The following is a 16,864-nucleotide window of genomic DNA, read 5'->3' on the forward strand; positions in this document are numbered from 1 at the left end:
CGGAGGGTATGGCCTTGCTGTGGTCCGCTATTTGCTCTTGTATCGGCCTCCCTTCAATCGACTCATGATTTCAACTATGAAAAGAACTCAATTCACAATAAAAAATGCAGTATTTCGAAAAGATAGATGTAACTCTTTAAAGAAATTATTTGTTCTTAGGGAGTCGTTCTCTAGTTAAAGAGTAGTCATATTGGCGTCCGATTCTGGGAGAGCTCACAAGTTTTTGATCACATTGATAATCAGAAATCAGAGGAGAAAAACATACACGTTTTAAACAATTAACAAAGTAATCTTCATTTTAAAAAAATGTATCATAACTTTAAATCAAAACATTTCTAAAAGATATCAGTGACTAGCAAGTTGTTTGAACACGTCAGACTGACTCATTCTTTTTCAGAAGGGGGTATCGTGGAGATTTTAGTAATTTTATATAGTTGAAATTATGAGTCAATTGAATCTAGACCACCATGGAAAACCTGGAAGCACTGGACGGCCGTTTCGTCCTATTATGGGACTCCTCAGCAGTGAGCATCCACGATTCCACCTAGCGAGATTCGAACCCAGGACCTACCAGTCTCGCGCCAGAGCACTTAACCGATAGACCACTGAGTCAGCATTCGACGGTGTTAATGTCTAACCTCATTATTTTTCTACTAAGAACTCTATTGTTAGCTCTAATTAACAGCATTACTCGATAGTTATACTGGAGGCGAAAAATGTATTGGCACTATCTACGACCTAAAAAACCTTTATTATATGCTAATAAACAACTAACATAGACATACTGAACACACATGGAGTCATTTAATCCAAAAACCAAAATTATTCACATATCCCAGACTACATCCATCGCTACCGGTTATCATTCCATTAACTTTTGGGCAGTTTAATTTGACAAGTCATGTTTGTTTTTACGAATTTTCTAACTAGATAGTAAATCATGTACTCATTAATGATTTTACTTGATAAAGAATTTCATGAAATTCTAAAAGGAGTTATGAAGTCAACGAAGTTAGTTGATATGCGATTGGAGAATTAATGGTTGTGCTGAAGTTGAACATACGGACTGTTAGATTTTACAGTCAGTCAATCACAATGTAGAACTTTGTACGCACTTACATCAGTTAGAGTTGCTATACCACATCAGTAGGTAACTGATACTTCAAGTTTGATTTTGTTTAGAATTGTGAATGATGATTGACAAAAATTCCCAAACTAAGACAAATCTAATGGATATCCCAGAATGTTGAGGGATGTAACTCAAGCTGGAATGTTTCCTTTCTTTACAAGATATTCAAACTAAATAATTGATATGTTGTATGAAAGTAATAATGACTTACTTTATCTTGAGGCATTGTCCGCATATCACCATCTTCTTTCCTATAAAACATAAAACAGAGTACCGATAATAATGGAAAGATAAGAACACAAGAGCTGAGTACAATCATTGATCAGTTTTAGTGATACTATTTCAAATCAGAATAAATAAAAAACGGGAATAATGTAAATCATAATTAAATAGTACAAAAAGAATCAAAGGTAAAAACACTAAGAGATAATGAGTGGACCTATTGTATTACTGTTACGTTCTCTACTTGATTACGACCGGACATTAGCGTTAGTTATAATATCATTATACTTCAACCAATCCGCAAAGAAGGCAAGTTATGCTACCGTCCAATCGTGGCATGTTACACTGATATTCTAGAAAGCTCTATCAGGTTCCAACTGGATGGGAACTCTTCGGCTCCACTAGAGTCTCTAGAGGCATCATCGTGCTTCTCAAAAGCCCTCCTATAAGTTATTATGAGCTATATTAAATCATATCAGCATCTATTAATCCCAGTTATTGGGCGTACTTTAGAAAGTTAACAGGTAATGTAAATATTGTAAGCTTTCAGTTTAAGATCTATTGACAATTATTTTGTCAAGTTAATCTTATTTCAATTGAAACTAGATGGTTACACATCCAGAAGATAAATAGAAATATTTTGATGAGTAAATATGGGTAGAGAGAAGGGAGCGCTAAGAAACGTTTTCAGAATATACTATGAATAATTACACTTTGAATGTATGTACGTCGTTGATCTGTATACACACTAATATACAATCTATATTAAAGCCTTGATACGATAGGCTAACTGCCTTAGTTAAAGAGGCGAAAACTATTCTATCACCTGATTGCTTGACAAAAAAGGGAGATAGAGAGAAGACGAGTCAACTGGAACACTAGTCGATCTATTCCTAATTCCGATTTACAACTCATAAATCCGATTTAGATTAGTGCAGAATGACACACGTCTACATAGATGACTAGCATGACTACAACACACAAACAATTAAGAAAATACAATTATGACGAAATCTGGGAATCAGAGTAGAAAAATAGAGTAGTGAAGATTACGTTTAAATTATAATGGATTTCGGGTGGAATAGGGTATGGCAGTGAATCATGCATCAAAGGCGAAAGCTTATTGTGTGTAGAATAAAGTAGGGACAAAACTATTATTATTATCGTTAGTTAAACATATATATTGGTACAAAAGGGCGCCAGATATATATGCGCCATACAAATCTCATTCGATTTGTGTGAGGGTTATGATATTGCCGAGGTGTCCAAACCGAAACAGGTGATTTTATTAGGGGGCCACACCCCGAGCTTTTGACCTAAAGGTCTGACCCACAAGGCAGCGGAACAACGTAAAGAGATGCAGTCCCATGGTAGTCGGTGACCAACGATTGGTTCATACGCCATTTATCCGTTCAGGATACTGGAGCCCATGTGCACCGTTGGTTTGGAATGAGGGTTTTCCAACTCCCCTATGTGGACTTTCCGTGTCCACCAACCCGTTTAAAGCCTTGAACATTCGCTTTTCGTCCTCTCAATTTGGTAAACAACAGTCATGCTACGAGAGGGCAGTGAGTATGACTTCCCTAGCAGAGGCTATATACGCGTGGCCATGTGAGAGCATTTGGAGAGGGAGAGCGGGCTCTTCCCACTCTCGTCCGTACCAGGGCATTTGGGGGCTTATTGTGGAACACGGTCGTCAGGGTACCAGCCTAAAGGTTCACATAGTAAATTCTGACCAAAACAAAACTGATCTAGGGAATAGAAGTAAGTGAGCAAAATTTAGATGAATTGGGTAAATCTGATCATAACTCAACGTAAAAATAAAGTTTTTTTTGTTAAGTGTCTCTACAAAGACTGGATACAATACAGTGAGGGACAACACCAGTTATCCATAAATGGATTATCGTTATAATAAATTCACATCACTACATACAAGCTTTTACAACCTACATCTACTTCTATCAAAACTATAGCTGGAAAGGAAGAAGGATTTCAACCAAACCATAGATAGGCGAACGTTCTTATTAAAGAGTTGGATTAAAGTAAACACTGCGATCAAGTGTGTAGTAGAGAAAAATATGCTACAATAACTTACCCACGTTTTAAACGACAGAAATCGAAGGCTACTTCACGATAGGAAGCTGCTTTTTCATCCAGATATTTTGCATATGGTCGTAGAAACACGGAAATTCCATGGGCTGGTTGTGATAGTATTGGGAGGAAAAGAGAAATTATGGAGGGATGTACGTATATATATATATATATAATTATCGAAGTCAAAAACAGATCATTAAGGCTTCTACGAATGGGTGTAGCCCCAAAGAGCACAAAAATGTAGCAATATATAAAATAAATTGTAACAAATGTGATCACGATATCATGATACAAAGTGACCGCCTTCTTTATCTATGTCTACATGAACGTTATCTAGCTGTTAAAGGTAATGACATAGCTTCGTTTACATTATTGAATGTGGACATGCGTTTGACTATGGAAAGGTCAAAATATTGGACAAAGGAAACACAAAGAAATTTACAGATAATGAACCTTTGAAGAAAGCAGATAAGTCCATGTATCAGGATAATTGTGTGTGCTGGTAGTAGTGACAAAAAGTCAACCTTAATATAGTGAAGGGCAAAGTAGCGTACGTCAGTCTGAACACAGTTTCAGGCTGTAAAACGTCAGATGTACAACAATTTATTGCTGACAATTCTGCATTTTATTTGCGATACCTAATCTCTCCAGCATCACTGTTCAACGGTTATCTATTGAATCCTTGATCTCTCATGTCTTTAAATCGAATTAAAACCGATTTCCATTTGGTAAACCGTTTCCAAAATAGGTATTCATGGCTTAGAAACGTGCCATATTTCCGAGATTATTGGGTTCTGCCCCCACTATTACTGTGTATCACTATCGCTGTAGAACAACGGGAAGGCCTCCAGCTTACCATGTGATGCAGTGTTGTTAGCTTGGTGCGGATACCTGGATTGTCATAGAGATCATCAAATTAAACAGTAAAAAACGCTATTATACATGGTCATCAATCAAATCCGATGGGGAATGTTGCCGTTTTGTTTTTATTTTATAATTACAGTCAGTTATACGCAACGTAGGACATGGCACATTTGTACATACATCCAGGTTAACATCACTCCATTAACACAGCGAGATGAAATTATCAGTGCAAATCATAGAGTAGTAGACGTAGTAATAGTATTAGTGGTAATAGAAAAGATTAGACATCGAACATACAACTCGGGAAAATATAAATCAGTAAACTAAAAACAAATTAATGAGGTGATTCGCAAACTTGAGATCTCAGGGATAAAAAGTGAATAGATTGTGAACGATTTTGAAATAGATCACCCAAAGTCCCTAACCACTAATTACGATAATCACGAGAAACCCAACCACGTAGCCTACATCTACCTACAAGGTTCAGTTCAATAGTCAGTGTCATCACGGAGTGATGCCGTTTTTGTTTGCTTGCTCTTAACTCTCTTGCAATCTACTCCCCTACACCAGCCATCATTGTGGGTTGAGGTAGTCGGTTGACAGACATACATCATACATGTCTCAATCATCTCAGACGATAACGATTCCAGGTAAGGCTTGTCTTGCTTTCGCTTGTTTGCTAGAAGGAAGGATTGTGTTGAAAATTTTGTTTAGGGTATGGAGTGTAAAAGAGTAATTACGTTATTTTCACTATCAAATCGATATTCTTAAATAGTGTAGCAAAGGATAGGTTATAAATAATATAGTTATCATTCAGCTGACGAGTCCAAAATAGGACGAAACGCGCATCAAACTGGATTTCACTGCTAACCACCATCCATCTTTGCTTACAATATAGTTATCGGTTTATTTATTAATCATATGAAGCAATGTGCATATATAGTATATGAACAACAACAACTGGATTCATTAAGAATTATTGGGTGTGTTAAGTGTACAGATTGGTAGATTAAAAAAGTAAGAACTCAGCTAATTAATTCATAATAAATGACTACAAAAGAAAAGGAAACAATCAACACGCACACACACACAAAATACGTCGACATTAGAAAGGATTAAAAAGGTTTACAGTATAAATTAAGCAGTTGAACGTGATCAGTACACAGAGAAGAAATAAGGTTACTTAACGATACTGAAAAAACAAGCAGTACGATGTAGATAATCTAACAACAAGTATTTGGCTATTTCTCCAAATCATAAATGGTTTGGAACTACGTGATGCTAATTTTCTATTGGGATCACCGGGTAAGTAATAGTGAGGTTAGATACAGGGTATTAGGAAATGATGGTAAATCAGTTGATGAGGTCATGAGTCTTCATCGACTGAGATGGTTAGGCCACGTGTTACGTATGCCTGAACACCGATTACCACGACGCGCTATGCTGACTAATGTAGGGGATGGTTGGCCGAGAGTTAGGGGCGGCCAAACCAAAACGTGGCATCAGTGCTTGAAGTCACTAACTTCTAGTCTGAGCCATGTTGGCAGATGCAGACTACTTGGTTGGGGTCCGCGTGACTATCATAACCAATGGTTGGAGGCTCTGTGTGACATGGCTCAGAATCGATCACAATGGTGTAGGTGTATACACTCTTTGTCTTCCCTTAAACCTTGAGATTAAAATTGCTTCATAACTTTCTTCCTTCATATACTATATCCTTATATAGAGCCTATCTTTTATATACTACCACCACTACTAAATTAACTACTTCTATGAATCCGGTGTTGATCTTGTTGTGCTGACGAGGTATGTCAACTTGGACCGATGCATATATGTGCCTGGTCCTACGTTGTAGCTGACTGACTGACGTGATACATATATTAAGGTAATATATATTCCAAACAATCTGACTACATATTTACTTGTTAATGCATTTATGAATGAAATAGAAATGTCAACTAGACAGATCGGAAGATATGAGCAGAAAAAAATTAATAAGGATAACAAAGTGAATAACACCATGATGGATAATAACTCAATATTACCACGGTAATATAGCCTCCAAATGCCCTGGTACGGCCGAGAGTGGGGAGAGTCCGATCTCCCTCTTCAAATGCTCTCACATGGCCACGCGTATATGGCCTCTGTCAGGGAAGTCCTACTCACTGCATTCTCGTGGTGGAGGTGTTCTTTGCGAAATTAAGAGGACAAAAAGCGAATGCCCGGCAGGGGCTTAACCGGGTTGGTGGACACGGCGAGTCCATTTAGAGGAGTTGGAAAACCCTCATTCCAAACCAATCGTGAACATGGGCTGGCTCCAGTATCCTGAACGGATAAATGGCGTATGAACCAATCGTTGGTCACCGACTACCATGGGACTGCATCTCCTTACGATGCTCCACTGCCTTGTGGATCATATCTTTTGGTCAAAGGGTTAGGGTGTGGCTAACTAAGAAAATCACCTGCTTCGGTTTGGGCACCTGGGCAGTATCACAGCCCTTGCACAAATCGAATGAGATTTGTGTGGCGCATATGTATCTAGTGCTTCCTTGTACTAATATTTATGTGTTCAAATAAATAAATAAATAAATAATAAACCCAATGAAAGTAGAAGATATAATATAGGAAACAAGTTTTCAACCATAGGTATCTACAAGGTATTGGTTGTATGTGATAAGAACATCGCGTGAATAATCCTGAGGTTAGGAGAAAGGTATTAGGTAAAAAGAGCAAGTTGACAAATGAATCTATAAACCTTCGGTCGATTGAGTTGGTCAAGATCTGTGTTACATATACATAACTCCCCCCTACCTGAAGTGGGATACTAGATGCTATAGAGACAAGTTGGAAAAAGGGTTTAATATCAATGAATTGAAACCGTAACTGCTGAACTGAGCCATGTCGATAGATGAGGACATCTTGGTTGCGGCCCATGGAATATTCGTACTGGCTGGTTCGAGACTCTGGATGGCGTGATGTTAAACCATTCACAGTGGTGCAGATGTATTTATTTCCTATTTTCTTGATTCTAAGTTAATTATGATTTTTAATCCTATAGAGATTCTAAACGGTTACCTGTTGAAGTTTATAAATTGGTGTAAAAGTTAGTTAATGTCTAAATCTCCTCTTAACTTTATTGCGAAAAGAAGGTTTATATCTGTTAACCATTTAGAGAAGCACCGAACAGCATAGTTTTGAGAAAGAACTGAAAGGAGCTATTGAGAAAACGTACTATGCTGGTAAGTAGACAGTTATTGAAAAACACCAAGCTCATGATTCCACGCATGCTTAGAAATTGCCAAAACGATTACATCACATCCCACTGCATATACATAGGGAGGCGTAATCGAACAATGCAATTGAAGGTTATAGAACATGTATCAAGATGGCTTTAAAATCAGTGAGAAGCGCTGCAATATACACAGGAAGTAGAAAACCATGTTCACCGACAGCAAGACATATAATTGAAACGGGCTATGGAATTGACATGAACACAACTTTTGAAATGTTGTATGGGGATTCCCAAGAACGAGTCTTGAAGTTTATAGAAGCGTTGTTGTAACCTTGAATATAACCTGGTAATCTTTGGGCTATTTTACGGCTTAGGATAAAGTGACAATTTCCTTTTCTTTCCAATATTACATTGACTTTTTATCGCTCTTATTTACCATTATCAATTTATGCTTATTTGAACCTCTATTTAACTGACCTCTATTAATTTCCACGGAAAATGACTTGACAAGTATGAGTGTTATTATTCATTATTATTTGAACACATAAATATTGGTACAAAAGGGCACCAGATATATATGCGTCACACAAATCAAATGAGATTTGTGTGAGGGCTGTGATACTTCCCAGGTGCCCAAACTGAAGCAAGTGGTTTCCTTAGGGAGCCACACCCTAACCCTTTGATCTAAAGATCTAATCCACAAGGCAGTGGAGCATCGTAAGGAGATGCAGTCCCATGGTAGTCGGTGACCAACGACTGATTCATACACCATTTGTTCCCTCACGATACTGGATCCCATGTGCACCATTGGTCTGGTGCGAGGGTTTTTCAACTCCCCTAGGTGAACTTTCAGTGTCCATCAACCCGGTTAAAACGCCGGACATTCGCTTTTCATCCTTCCCTGGCAGAGGCTATATACGCGTGGCCATGTGAGAGAATTTAGAGAGGGAGAGAGAACTCTCCCCACTCTCGGCCGTACCAGGGCATTTTGGGGCAAGTATGAGTGTGATCAGATAGTTTGAAGTGTATGATGAAAATATTATTACATCTTTTAAATCAACTCTGTCTTCTAATTTCCCCCATCAAAATTTATAAAAGGGATTAACTGCTCCTTGATTGTGTACATCCGAAATTTTCTGTGCTGTATGGGAGACTAGAAGAGAATATTGTCTTGCTAGGATCATTTTATATATATACACACAAGGAAAACATTTGAACCAGAAAAGAAATACAAATCTAACCATTAGATCTAGAAGAACTTACCTTGGATACTATTGCGATCATGTAAACTTGGTACATAAAAATGACAGTTATTTGAAGCGATGTATTGTGAAAATCTCTGAAATAATGATTGAAGAAATGATTATTGTAATTTATAAAATAGTAATCAAATAGAAAAATTAATAGATAACTAAGACTGAATAGTTTATATGATATAAACTAAGTAAATTGGTCTACTACATGTTTGCCCCCAAATGCCCTGGTACGGCCGAGAGTGGGGAGAGTCTGCTCTCCCTCTCCAAATGCTCTCACATAGCCACGTGAATATATAGCCTCTGCCAGGGAAGTCCTACTCACTGCATTCTCGTGGCATGACTGTTGTTTACCAAATTGAGAGGAAAAAAAGCGAATGTCCGGCGCTTTAACTGGATTGGTGGACATGGAAAGTTCACCTAGGGGAGTTGGAAAACCCTCATTCCAAACCAATCGTGAACATGGGCTGGCTCCAGTATCCTGAACGGACAAATGGCGTATGAACCAATCGTTGGTCACCGACTACCATGGGACTGCATCTCCTCACGATGCTCCACTGCCTTGTGGACTAGGCCTTCAGGTCAAAGGCTCGGGGTGTGGTCCCCTAAGAAAACCACCTGCTTTAGTTTGGGCACCTGGGCAGTATCACAGCCCTCACACAAATCTCATTTGATTTGTGAGGCGCATATTTATCTGGTGCTTCCTTGTACCAATATTTATGTGTTTAAATAAATAAATAATAAATAACTACATGTTTATGTTCTACGCTTTGAATAACATTTATTATGAGAGTTGCTGACATTACTCACTTATTGTCCCCGATGAAGCTGAGATTGAATCTATGACTTTTAATGGTTGAAAGTCGAGTGACTTTGAACCACAGGTGAATTATATTAAAATAGAGAAAATATTTAAGTGTGCTGTGATGGGTGAATGAAATTGTATATAATTTTATTCTGAGTGCAGTTGTTGCTAACGCCTAAACCTCTCGTTAAGAAGTCCTGACAATGTCACGCACGATTAGACTTCCTACAATGCTGTTTTTCTTTGGTGTGGGGTAGACTATATGCTGTCGTCGGTTATTGTGGGATCGTCGAAAAAGATCTAAGTGGCATAGCCTTATCCAACTTTTATTTTCCAACATATTTTAGATATTTTGTTGCTCTTCATTAACTTCCTCTTTACAATTTGATATCTCGTTATCTCAATATTGTTTCACTAAGTTGGACTTATTTAGTGACATGTTTGACAGAACAACACCTGAAGTCCTCTAAGGTTACCGTTGGTCTCAAGCCAGAGTGAAGAAGGAGGGTTGACAACCTGATCTTGTAAAAAAGAACTCTACTACAAAAACATGGACCATTTAAATTCTGCCCTGGGAGTTAAAGAGTCTTTTTATAGAAGAGCTTTAGCGTTTCATAGCGAAAGCCAGCTGTTAAGTTGTTCCATGTTCTTTCCAAAAAGATTTGGGAGGAAGAACAAGTACCAGCAGACTAGAAAAGAAAATATCTCATCAAGATACCAAAAGAAGACCTTAGTGTGAGAACCACAGAGGGATCAAACTACTGTCAGTAACCGGCAAATTTTTCAAGTGCTACTGAAGTGAATGAAAGATCCGGTAGACGCCTAACTCATAGATAAAAAAAAACTGGGTTTCGTAAGAATCGACCAAGTACCGAGCAAATCGTGACTTTATGATCATTATTGAGCAATCAACTAAATGGAACTCATCGTTGTACATCAATTTACTTGATTATGAGGTATTTAACAGCATGGATCGGAGGACCTTATGAGATCTTTTTTAGACACTAAGGGGTACCTGAGAAGATTGTTATTATCATATGGAATACTTAAAAGGAACTGCATTACAAGATCATGTATAGAAGGGACCTCATAGATGCATTTTAAGTGTGGACTGGTGTCAGACAGAGCTGTATACTCTCACATTTTCTCTTTCTTTTGGATGTTGACTGGGTTGTGGAGAAATCTAAATTTTAGGGAAGATACGGAATAGTGGAAACTTTAGGCACAGCTAATTGATTTGAACTTTGCAGATTACTTAGCCCTGCTATCGCATACACAACAACAAATGCAGATGAAGACAGGCAGTAAGTATAGCAGCAGCTTTGGTAGAAATATGTCTCAACACTCACTGAGGAAAAATCAAGATCCTAAAGTATAACAGAGTAAGTAGCAACCACACCACACTCGATAGTGAAGCTCTGGAAGAGGTGTAAGCCTTTATGTACCTGGGAGGATCTGGTACAGATATGAAGACACGAATTGGTAAAGCAACGGAGGGGTCTCTACAATTGAAGAATATCTGGAACTCAAAAGAACTGTCACCCAACATCAAAGTCGAAATTTTCAAATCTAACGTTGAAACAGTTCTGTCATATGTATCTCAAACTCGGACAACTACCACGACCATCTCTGAAAAGTTACAAGTATTTATAAAGAGCTGCCTATAGAAAATATTCAATTCGTTAGCCACAGACCAACAAACCAGCTGCCAGTTAAAGAGGAAGTTAGGTAAAGACGCTGGAGATGGATATGATACACAATTCGTAAACCATTGAACTGAAACACAAGGCAAGCTCTGATTTGGAATCTCCAAGCCAAAAGGAAAAGGGGGAAACCAACGAACACGGCACTGGGGATTGGAGATAGGGATCAAGACCATGAACAGCACTTGACAATAACTGGAAAGAAGTTTTATTTATTTAAACACATAAACATTGGTACAAGGAGACATCAAATAAATATGCGTCACACTTCGTCATTCGATTTGTATGAGGGCTGGATTACTGTCTATGCGCCTAAACTGAGGCAGGTGGTTTTCTTAGGAGGTCACTCCTATAGCCTTTCATCTAGAGATCTAATTCATAAGTCAATGGAGAAACGTTAGGAGATGCAGTCTCATGGTAGTCGGTGACCAACAATGGGTTCATACTCCATTCGTTTCCTTAGGGATCGTGGAACCCATGTTTACCATTAGTTTGGAATGAGGATTTTTCAACTCCCCTAGATGGATCTTCCGTACCGACCAATCGGGTTAATGAGCCGGACATTAGCTTGTCATCGTTTCGATTTCGTAGACAACACCCTCGTTACGAGAAGGCAGTGAGTAGGACTTCCTTGGTAGTGGCTGTATACGCGTGGCCATATGAGAGCATTTGGAGAAGGAGAGCTGACTCTCCCCACCCTCGGCCGTACCAGGGAATTTGGGGGTACTAAATAAGTAACGATGTTATGAACATGAAAAGCTTGAGTAACTGCAACGCACGTAGACGGAGTTGTGATTCGTTAAGCGTCCAGATGGCACACAATATCAATTTAGGATAGGGTTATAAAGTTTATGCCACTGCGTAACCCACTGGAAGAGCCCAGGACAGAGTAGTTTGGAGATTTCTGGTCGGTGACCTATGTTCCAAGAGGGGTAACAATCTTAAGTAAATAGTAATACGCAACAAATTTAACCTAAATGATCTAAGCTATTTTTGAGGATGCGGTAGATTAATAGTACAACCTTTTATCTATTGTACCAAATCACCACCGAAGTTCTTTCAATCTCACTGTCTTTCCTCAACTTCATCATGGGTGGCATTCTAGAAATAATTTTGGAGGAAATGTACCATCGTTGAGTGGATTTTCCACTCGGAGAAGGACTTTATAAGCTTGAATTTGCTCACTTATAGTGTGATAACATGCAAGCTGCTCAAATAGCTGTTAATAAGTTGCATGTTAGTGTTCATACTTACAAAACGTCCTCTGTATCATCGGAAAAAGTAATTTTACCAGTATGCTATCAAGAAAGGTCTGAATTAACCTTTGAAAATTAACTTTTGAAGAAAGCAGATAAGTCCATGTATCAAGCTAATTGTGTGTGCTCGTATCAGTGACAAAAAGTCAACCTTAATATAGTGAAGGGCAAAGTAGCATGTCAGTATGAACAGTTTCAGGTTGTAAAACGTCAGGTGTGCAACAATTTATTGCTGACAATCCTGCATTTTATTTGCGATACCTAATCTCTCTAGCATCACTGTTCAACGGTTAACTATTGAATCCTTGATCTCTCATGTGTTTGTCGAAATGCTCTCACACGGCCACGCGTATACAGCCTATGCCAGGAAAGTCCTACTCACTGCCTTCTCGCACCACGGGTGTTGTTTACGAAATTGAGAGGATGAAAAGCGAATGTCCGGCGCTCTAATCTGGCCGGTGGACCCGATGAATCCACCTAGGTGCACATGGGCTCCAGTACCCAGAGGGAACAAATGGCGTATGAACTAATTGTCGGTCACCAGCTACCATGGGACTGCGTCTCCTCACGATGCTCCACTGCCTTGTGGATTAGATCTTTAGGTCAAAGGCTCGGGGTGTGCCCCCCTAAGAAAACCACCTGCTTCGGCTTGGGCGTCCGGGCAGTATCACAGCCCTCACACAGATAAATGAAATGATGACTTGTACTGACAATCCTATTTACGCGCTTACTATATGCCAGACAATTTGCATTATTATTATTACTATTATTATTATTTACCATATCGCTTATTCACTCCCTTTTATTCCCAATTTGTGTATCCTTACTTTTCAACTTATGCAGCGGCTCGCCCATGGTGAAAACTCTGTTCTATCTAAACAATGTCTAGTCGCTGTCTGGTCGAAAGTGATTACGAATACTGAACCAGTCTTTCTGAAACCACGTACGCCGTTCAAGCTGGCTTCCTTCAACGTTCGCACACTAATGCAGATCGGACAACAGATAGGGCTGGCTATGTCTTTAGAAAGTCTTAATGTTGATGTTTGTTGTCTATCCGAGACCCGTATTCAAGACTCTAGTGAAGTACTACAAATTCGCTCTCCATCTGTCGCCTCGAAAAGCTTGTTTCACGTGCGCTTATCCGGGGACCCTGTGGCATCTTCGTCTGGTCTTGCTGGCGTTGGTGTCGCACTAAGCGCTAGAGCTGAGGCAGCACTAATCGATTGGATCCCCACTAACAGTCGGTTATGTGCTGTTAGATTAGAAAGTTCCAACAAAATGAGAAATCGGCGTGAGAAACGGTGTCTTTTCGTCATCTCCGCCTATGCCCCGACAGATTGCAGCCCGGATGCAATCAAGGATGAATTCTACCACCAGTTAGCTGTTCTTCTCCAGAAAGCGCGTTCGACAGATATTGTAGTACTAGCCGGAGACTTGAATGCACAGGTCGGGCGTTTAGGTGGCCGATGGGAACTTGTTGGTCGCAGGACAGATAACGGGGACCGTTTGCTGCAACTGTGCACAGACCACAATCTGTTTCTGGCCAGCACTAACTTCCGGCACAGTCATCGCCGGTGTGCCACCTAGCGTCCTCCCTCTGCATCTCAAGTTTGAACTCAGATTGATCACATCGCGATCAGCTACCGCTAGCGTGGTTGTATACAAGACTGTCGCTCCTTTTGGAGTACCTATCCGGACTCTGATCATGCCCTGATCTGCGCCAATCTTACCTTACTTTTCAGTGGCCAACGAATTGATCGTCATCAATGGATTGATGTCAGTAAGTTGGTTAGGATAGCTACCATACCACCCAAAAGTATAGATGGGCATTGGTTGCAACTGCATGACGCCATGAAAATGGCGAGTAAAATCGCTTGCGGCTTCGCGAAACGTCCCGCTTATAAGCACTGGGTTTCTTCTGGCTCCTTACATCTCATCGAAGCCCGTTAGTCTACTCCGGGTGACTGTGAGTTTGACCACAAACGAAGGCTTTTACGCAACGAAATCGGGCAAAGCTTGCGTGCGGACCGAGAAGCCTGGTGGTCGGAGCGTGCTAATGAGATGGGAGCAGTAGCTGCATCTGGTAACTGCCGGAAGCTTTTCCAACTCATCCGAGCCACTGGCAGCAAGAAGTCTGGTGTGAGTGAAACAATCTGTGAAGATGACAGGATGCCAATCACTAACATCTATCGACGTTTTGGATGGTGGGCGGAATTCTTTGAAGGGCAGTTCAACTGGCCTGCTGCTCCGGCAACATCGATCGGACTGCTCCACCAAATGGGGCGGAAGTCCGCAAGGAACTCCAACTCTTGAAACGCTACAAATCGCCGGGCCCAGATGACTTACCTCCGGCTCTTTTTAAAGACGGTGTTGACTTTCTGGCTAAGGAATTGACTAAGTTGTTTACAAAGGTTTGGGAGCTAGAGAGTGTTCCAACGTCATGGGATGAGTTGATAGTCGTCTCTATCTTTAAAAAGGATTCACGTCGTTGCTGTAACGACTATCGGGGGATAGGTCTACTTCCGATTGCGTCTAAACTATTGGCTTGTCATACTTCGTAGGTTGTTTAAAACCCGAGAAAGATTGACTCGCGAGGAGCAGGCTGGTTTTCGTTCTGGTCAAGAATGTGCTTATCATATCTTCACACTATAACATAATGTAGTGTTCATTCACATCATGACTGCCTTCGATTCGTTGGACAGGACTGTCCTTTGGGACTGTCTGTTGAAGAAGGGTGTTCCTGAGAAGTTTATTAACATCTTAAAGGCCCTGTATACAAACACCTCAGGCAGAGTGAGGGAATACAACCACTTTTCTCCATTGTTCCATTCAAGCAGTGGGGTTAGACAGGGTTGCCCAATCTCACCATTACTCTTCAACTTTGCCATTGATGACATTCTGAAAACAGCTCTGATGAATGTAGGGGATGGCGGCGTGGATCTGTTGTCTGAAGAAAGACTTCTCGACCTTGAGTGTTCGGGTGATATTGTCTTACTGTGCGATAATGCCCAAATCATGCAATCCTCACTTAATCAGTTGGGGATCAGTGTCCGCAGGTACAGTATGTGCTTTGCACCTTCGAAGTGCAAAGTACCTCTACAAGACTGACAGGATTCTAATACTGTACTCACCCTGGGTGGTGAAGAGGTCGAAGTAGTCGAGAAGTTCGTGTATCTGGGTAGCTGCATAAGTGCTGGTGGTGGCGTGAGTGATGACATTGATGCACGTATAGTGAAAGCCAGATCGGCTTATGCCAATCTTGGCCATCTTCGGCGCCTTCGTGATGTTAGTCTGGCCGTAAAAAGTCGGATCTACAACGCGTCGGTGAGAGCAGTTTTGCTTTATGTTTGTGAAACCTGGCCTCTCCGAGTTGAGGATGTTAGACGACTCTTGGTGCTTGATCATCGTTATCTCTGAAGGATTAATGACATCCAGTGGCAACACCATGTTAGTAATGCAGAGGTTGGTCATCGTGTTTTCAGGGACAACGTCGATAATCTAATTAGTGTCACTATCTTGAAACGCCGACTTCGGTGGCTTGGACACGTTCTACGAGTGTCCTCCAAGAGGATTCCACGTCGTGCATTATTTGCCGACGCTGGGACTGGTTGGAAAAAGCGGAGAGGTGGTCAGTGTATGACATGGTGTCGTGGTACGAAAGAAAGCTGTGAAGGACTGGCTTTTGTTGGTCCTTCACGACTCCCTGGTTGGGGTCCGAGAGATGGTGCAACACAGTGGCTTAAAACGTTATTAGATATGGCCCAGAATAGAAGCCAGTGGCGATCCTGCTGTAACCTTTTACTTTCTTCATAGAGTGGTCATAACTACCTTAACTGAAAGAGACTTCCTGGTTGTACATTTTTGTTCCCCTCATTATTACACTAACATACATTCTGTGGTTCTTGTTGTTCCTTCTTTTTTCTTGTTTGCACTTTACCGCCTTTCTCTTCCCATTCTCATTGTTATGTGTGGCGCGTATATATCTGGTGCCCCCCTTGTACCAATATTTATGTGCTTAAATAAGTAGAGATGTGTTTGAATAGGATTAAAACCGATTTCCATTTGGTAAACCGTTTCCAAAATAGGTATTCATGGCTTAGAAACGTGCCATATTTCCGAGATTATTGGGTTCTGCCCCCACTATTACTGTGTATCACTATCGCTGTAGAACAACGGGAAGGCCTCCAGCTTACCATGTGATGCAGTGTTGTTAGCTTGGTGCGGATACCTGGATTGTCATAGAGATCATCAAATTAAACAGTAAAAAACGCTATTATACATGGTCATCAATCAAATCCGATGGGGA

General features: G+C 40.4%; 1 protein-coding gene across 1 annotated transcript in view; it reads right to left on the reverse strand.

Annotated features, from left to right (window-relative positions):
• The window catches only part of Smp_152550 (phosphatidylinositol-binding clathrin assembly protein, putative), a gene marked incomplete at its 3' end in the record, with an annotated part of 48,346 nt that overhangs the window by 28,884 nt on the left and 2,598 nt on the right, over positions 1 to 16,864 (reverse strand). Inside the window, exons 3-5 of the mRNA XM_018790976.1 lie at positions 8,805 to 8,880; positions 3,447 to 3,549; positions 1,341 to 1,380 (exon numbers count right to left, since the gene is read on the reverse strand). Coding sequence (XP_018647361.1) covers positions 1,341 to 1,380; positions 3,447 to 3,549; positions 8,805 to 8,880 — 219 coding nt within the window. The remainder of the gene's footprint in view (positions 1 to 1,340; positions 1,381 to 3,446; positions 3,550 to 8,804; positions 8,881 to 16,864) is intronic.

This window comes from Schistosoma mansoni, assembly GCF_000237925.1.
Source record: "Schistosoma mansoni, WGS project CABG00000000 data, supercontig 0243, strain Puerto Rico, whole genome shotgun sequence".
In the NCBI taxonomy this organism is placed as follows: domain Eukaryota; kingdom Metazoa; phylum Platyhelminthes; class Trematoda; order Strigeidida; family Schistosomatidae; genus Schistosoma; species Schistosoma mansoni.